Below are 6,000 nucleotides of genomic sequence, written 5' to 3'. Positions count from 1 at the left end.
TAACTCATTTGATCTTCACAACAACCCTGTGTACTCTTGTCATCCCCATTTTGTTATTGAGAAAACAGAGTCACACAAGAGTTAAATTATCTGCCCAAGGTCACAAATCTAGTAAGTGTCAGAAGTCAAATTTGAATTCAAACCTTCCTAACTCCAGGATGGTACTCTCTCCACTGCCTCTTATTATTATTATTATTACCCTCATTATACAAATAAAGAAATTGAGTCAACTGATTCGCCTAGCTTGCACAACTTCTGTATGTTAGAGGTGGTATTAGAACTCAAGTCTCCCTGACTCTGTACAACATTTTCACTCTCTCTGGTGCTAAATATTTATTTTGTCCATATTATGAATGGAATATGACAGGAAGGAATGGGGAAATGGAAGTGGGGAAGAATAAAAGCTTTCAACGAGTGATCCTCTTAAGTCTCTACTAACACTGAGAGATTTCTCATTACTAGAAACAGGTTAAGCAATCCTACAGGAGGGACGAGAGGGACATCTTGTACGTTCATGATCCAGAGTTCTCTTTTAAAGTATAGGAACCAATGGGAAAGTATTCAGTTGTTTAAACAGCATTTCTCTATTTTGTTAAACCCTGGAGTATTGACTTCAAAGGTACATCCTGAGAAGGTTACTTAATTCTCATGGTAAGTACGGAAACAGCCTGCACTGAACTCACCAGACTAGTTCTTATAAAGTGTGAGACATAATTATAAATCATGTCTTTGGTTAAATGATTGAAATACTTGGATTTTATTTTCCTCCAGAAGACTATTATTTCTACATTAAAAGAATTCTTAGTCATAAACATATATAACATATATATATATTTATGTATTCTATACATAACTATGTGTAATATAATATATAGCTTTATATAATCTGAGTATTTACACATGCTGAACTATGTAACTAAATACATGATGGCAATGGTAGTCTTTAAGAAACAAATTAGTTTAGTACCTTCAAGAAGAAATGGTTAAGGGGCAGCTAGGTGGCACAGTGGATGGAGCACCAGCCCTGGAATCAGGAGGACCTAAATTCAAATGTGACCTCAGACATTTAATTGCCTAGCTGTATGACCTTGGGCAAGTCAATTAATCCCACTGCTTTAAATAAAAAAAAAAGAAGAAATGGTTAAAATACGAAACTGTGTATTGTATATGCCAAATAAAGAAGGGGGCAATCAAACAATCTTGGAGCAAAAAGATATCAGAGAAATAATGGTAATAACCAGAATTTATCTAAGGCATCAAAGCTTGCAATGTATTTTACAAAACTTTTCTTGTTTTATACTCAAAACAACTCCCTCTTACAGATGAGAAGTCTGAGACAGATAGAAATGAAGTGACCTACCCAACGTCAAATAGTTAGTGAATATTAAAGGGAGGATGTGAACTCTGAGCTGCCTTGCTACTGTTACCTGGCCTATCCTTGCCACCTTCTTCTCCAGAATAGAAAATTGAGATCCAAAGAGGTTATGAAAAATACTAATCTCAAAGAATTGCCTATTTCAGAAGGTAAGAACAAGTCTCTTTTATTTCCTTTTTGAAAGGCAACAGGGTTAAGTGACTTACCCAAGGTCATACAGCCAGGTAATTATTAAGTGTCTGAGGTCAGATTTGAACTCATTTCCTCCTGAGTCCAGGGCCGTTGCTCTATCCACTGCGACACCTAGCTGCCCCCAAACAAGTCTCTTTCATGAAGACTGTGGCATTCAAAAGACATAACTTCTGGGTAATTAATTTTATTAATTATTTTAACTTAATAATAATTTAATAATAAATAATAATTTAATTATTATTTTTAAATGATCATTTTATTAATAATGTCAGCATTTTGGTTAAAAAAAAAAGGTCAGTGGAGCTCTGGAATGCCAAAGAAAATAATGGCAGTGGGGCAGGGCTCATATGCCCTTGGAAGGGAGTACTCCTGAGGGTGGCAATCAGCTCTGATTGGATAACAATTAATGAGAAGTAGACTTTACAAAGAGAAGTGAGCTCACTCCTGTGAGAGACTGAGAGTGACATTATATCACCCTTGGAAAAGAGACTATTCTTGTATCCAGAACATTCCCAGAATGAGACAATCTAGATGGAAGGATCTATTGCCACCCAAGCTTATCTGAGTGGAATTCATGTTAGATTAGAGATTCCTGGTAAGACTGGGAGGGATCTGGACAAGAGTGAGAAGAGTTCATTCAACGTCCTTCAAGAGACTGAACTTTGAAATAGGACTATAGAAAAAAATGAGGGAATTCTGGAACTCTCCCATCACTGATTATTAATAATCATTTCTCCCAAAATCTAGTATCTAGCAATCATTTTAAATGAAGCTTGTGATTTTTTTGAAGACTATAGAAAAAAATGGGAGAATTCTGAAACTCCCTCAGTTGTTTGTTATTAATTGGTTATTATTTTAATTATATTAATTGATAATTATGTTAGTTAGCAATTAATTTGTTATTTAAAATCATTTCTCTCAAATTCTACTATCTGACGATCATATTAAAAGAGGTTTTTTTGGATTTTATGAGGACTATTGAAAAAATGGGAGAATTCTAGAACTCCCTCAGTCATTGGTTATTAATTGGCTATTATTTTAATTATATTAATTTATTATTACATAAGTTGGCAATTAATTGGTTATTAAAAATCATTTCTCTCAAATTCTACTATCTGACGATCATATTAAAAGAGGTTTTTTTTGAATTTTATGAGGACTATGGAAAAAATGGGGGAATTCTGGAACTCCCCCTATCAATGGTTATTAATAATCATTTCTCTTAAAACCTACTATGTGGCAATCCTATTAAATGAGGCTTGTGGCTTTTGTAAGAACTACAGAAAGGGAAGCTAGGTAGTGCAGTGGATAGAGCACTGGCCCTGGAGTCAGGAGGACCTGAGTTCAGATTCGACCTCAGACACTTCACAATTGCCTAACTGTGTGACCTTGGGCAAGTCACTGAGTCCTCATTGCCTTGCACCCCCCCCCCCCCAAAAGAACTAGACAAAAATGAGGGAATTCTGGAACACCCCCAATCACTGATTATTAATATTCATTTTTTTCTCAAAATCTACTATCTGGCAATCATATTAAATGAGGTTTGTGACTTTTATGAGGACTATAGGAAAGATGAGGGAATTTGGGAATTCCCCCAATCGTTGGTTATTAATTGATTTTCATTTTAATTGGTAATTGGTTATTAATAATAATTTCTCTCAAAACCTACTATGTGGTAATCCTATTCAATGAGGCTTGTGGCTTAATCATATCTTAGAAATACTTGTCACCTAAATCATTGCAACACTGAATCTTGAATGTTACCAGGAGTTTGCCTATCTTCTTTGTGATCTGCATTGTCTTCATGTGTCTCTATATTCATTTATGGATTTTGGCACAGTCTCTATTTACCAAGACCATACCTTTATCTGTAGTCAATAACAGGCAAAAGTGTTCCTTCTGTCATTTAGAAATCTGAAGAGCTACCTTCTATTATTTTCCCACACCCACCCATATCGATATTTTATTTTGTTTTGTTTTGTTTTTTAGGTGTTTGCAAGGCAAACGGGGTTAAGTGGCTTGCCCACGGCCACACAGCTGGGTCATTATGAAGTGTCTGAGACTGGATGTGAACCCAGGGACTCCTGATCGATATTTTATTTTTCCGATGACTTGCCATGAAGGTTTTTCAATATTCATCCACATGCATGTCTATAAGTCACACCACTTTCTTCCAACTGCGAACAGTCTAGTGAACGTTGTACCTGTCCATTTGGGTTTAACACGTTTAAGTATTAGTCATTTTGTGTGTGAGGGATTGGGACTGAGGGGAAAGAAAGACAATCATGGGATTGGAAGGAAAAATATAAAAGGCATTTTTTTAAAAAAAGTGAACATAGTGTTGATCCAGATTCTGTCGCTGCTTGTTTGTTGGTTTGCCTATTTTGTAGCTTGTCCACACCAGGTGAACGCGATGTTCATTCAGATTGTGCCCTTTGTTTTCCTTCGGGTGGCTATGGATAGGGTCGGTCACAGCGGGTGTCCCAGGGGTGGCCCGGCTCTCTGAGCCGCTGAGAGGGGCTCCGTCCATCAAGGCTGGCCAACTCACGGTCTTGTCGTTAATGTGTACAGTGAAACTTGTTTGTGAAAAGAAAAACTCCTTGGTTTAACCTTCCGGGAAGGAAAGGAGCCGAGGAGGTAGTCTTCGCCCCACACCCTCCTCCGGCCTCTCCCTCCCTGCATTTGCATCTGCCCTTCCCAACGGGGTGGCCAAAACGGTCTCTGCCTGGCATTCGCCGGCCAAGGTGTGAAGGCGCCTCACCTTCCCCGCCAGTCCCCTTCCAGCCTCGCGGACCGGGGCCGCCCCGGCCAGTGTCCAGCGCCCGGAGCCGGCTTCAGCGTGGACAGCTCCCGCGGCGGCTCCCCGCGCTCTCCGGGCGCCTGGTCCCCCCGGGGGCCGCAGGAGGGGGACCCCAGCCCCAGGAGCCTTCGGCTAGCCTCCAGCACCCCCCCAGGAAGGCGGGCAGCGGCTGCCCGGGTGCGCGGCGGGCGGCTCGCCATGGGCGCGCCGCGGGACATTGGCACCTTCGCCGTGGCGGACTACCTGGTGTTCGCGGGGATGCTGCTCATCTCCGCCGCGATCGGCGTGTACTACGCCTTCGCGGGGGGCGGCCAGCAGACCTCCAAGGACTTTCTGATGGGTGGCCGCAGGATGACGGCCGTGCCCGTGGCGCTGTCCCTCACGGCCAGCTTCATGTCGGCCGTCACCGTCCTGGGCACCCCCTCCGAGGTCTACCGCTACGGGGCCGTCTTCTGCGTCTTTGCCATCACCTACGCCTTGGTGGTCCTGCTCAGCGCCGAGGTCTTCCTGCCGGTCTTCTACAAGCTGGGCATCACCAGCACCTATGAGGTGAGGGGCCCCTCCGGGCGCTTGATCTCCCCTGCCAGGGTGGCGTTTGGGACGCCGAGCTTGGGAAGAGCTGGAGGAGACCCCCGGAGTCTTCTGGTCCACATCCCCCTGCCCTGGGGGCCCGGAAAGAGACTTCCCTAAGGTCACACAAGTTTTGTCTTTATTAAATATTTTTATTAGGATTAGTAAAATATTATTTAATTTTCCAACCACATGGGATGAGTTTTCAACAATCTTTTTAAAAAATATATACTTTTTGGGGGGCAGATAGCGCAGCGGCCTTGGAGTCAGGAGTACCTGAGTTGAAATCTGACCTCAGACACTTAATAATTAACCAGCTGTGTGGCCTTGGGCAAGTCACTTAACCCCATTGCCTTGCAAAAAACCATATATATATATATGTATGTATGTATATATATGTATGTATGTATATATGTACATATACTTTTTTGGGTGGCACACTGGATAGAAGATTCATCAGGATTCATCTGATCCAAGCCTCCCCTTCCATGGGGTCCCAGAAAAAGATAAATGACTTCTCTAAGGTCAACAAACACTTTTTAAAAAATGTATACTTTTGGGGTGGCTAAGTGGTGCAGTGGATACAACACCAGCCCTGGAGTCAGGAGGACCTGAGTTTAAATGGGGCCTCAGACACTTAATAATGACCTAGCTGTGTGGCCTTGGGCAAGTCACTTAACCCCATTGCCTTGCAAAAAACCATATATATATATATGTATATATATGTATGTATATATGTATGTATATATATGTATGTATGTATATATGTACATACACTTTTTTGGGTGGCACACTGGATAGAAGATTCATCAGGATTCATCTGATCCAAGCCTCCCCTTCCATGGGGTCCCAGAAAAAGATAAATGACTTCTCTAAGGTCAACAAACACTTTTTAAAAAATGTATACTTTTGGGGTGGCTAAGTGGTGCAGTGGATACAACACCAGCCCTGGAGTCAGGAGGACCTGAGTTTAAATGGGGCCTCAGACACTTAATAATGACCTAGCTGTGTGACCTTGGGCAAGTCACTTAACCCCATTGCCTTGCAAAAACCCATATATATA

General features: G+C 41.7%; 1 protein-coding gene and 1 long non-coding RNA gene across 2 annotated transcripts in view; both read left to right on the top strand.

Annotated features, from left to right (window-relative positions):
* The first annotated feature begins 601 nt into the window (after positions 1-601).
* On the top strand, positions 602-4,381 carry LOC141511781 (uncharacterized). Its single transcript, XR_012475402.1, has 3 exons — positions 602-651; positions 1,323-1,524; positions 3,557-4,381. It is a non-coding gene; the product is annotated as an uncharacterized LOC141511781 (long non-coding RNA).
* A 184-nt stretch (positions 4,382-4,565) lies between these two features.
* LOC141515262 (sodium-coupled monocarboxylate transporter 1-like) overlaps positions 4,566-6,000 on the top strand; it is a 44,574-nt gene continuing 43,139 nt past the window's right edge. The window contains exon 1 of the mRNA XM_074226687.1: positions 4,566-4,916. Within this exon, the coding sequence (XP_074082788.1) occupies positions 4,566-4,916 (351 nt within the window). The remainder of the gene's footprint in view (positions 4,917-6,000) is intronic.

This window comes from Macrotis lagotis, chromosome 2 (assembly GCF_037893015.1).
Source record: "Macrotis lagotis isolate mMagLag1 chromosome 2, bilby.v1.9.chrom.fasta, whole genome shotgun sequence".
Classification (NCBI taxonomy): domain Eukaryota; kingdom Metazoa; phylum Chordata; class Mammalia; order Peramelemorphia; family Peramelidae; genus Macrotis; species Macrotis lagotis.
Note: the sequence above shows the minus strand (reverse complement) of the source record. Positions and strands in the feature narration are given on the sequence as shown.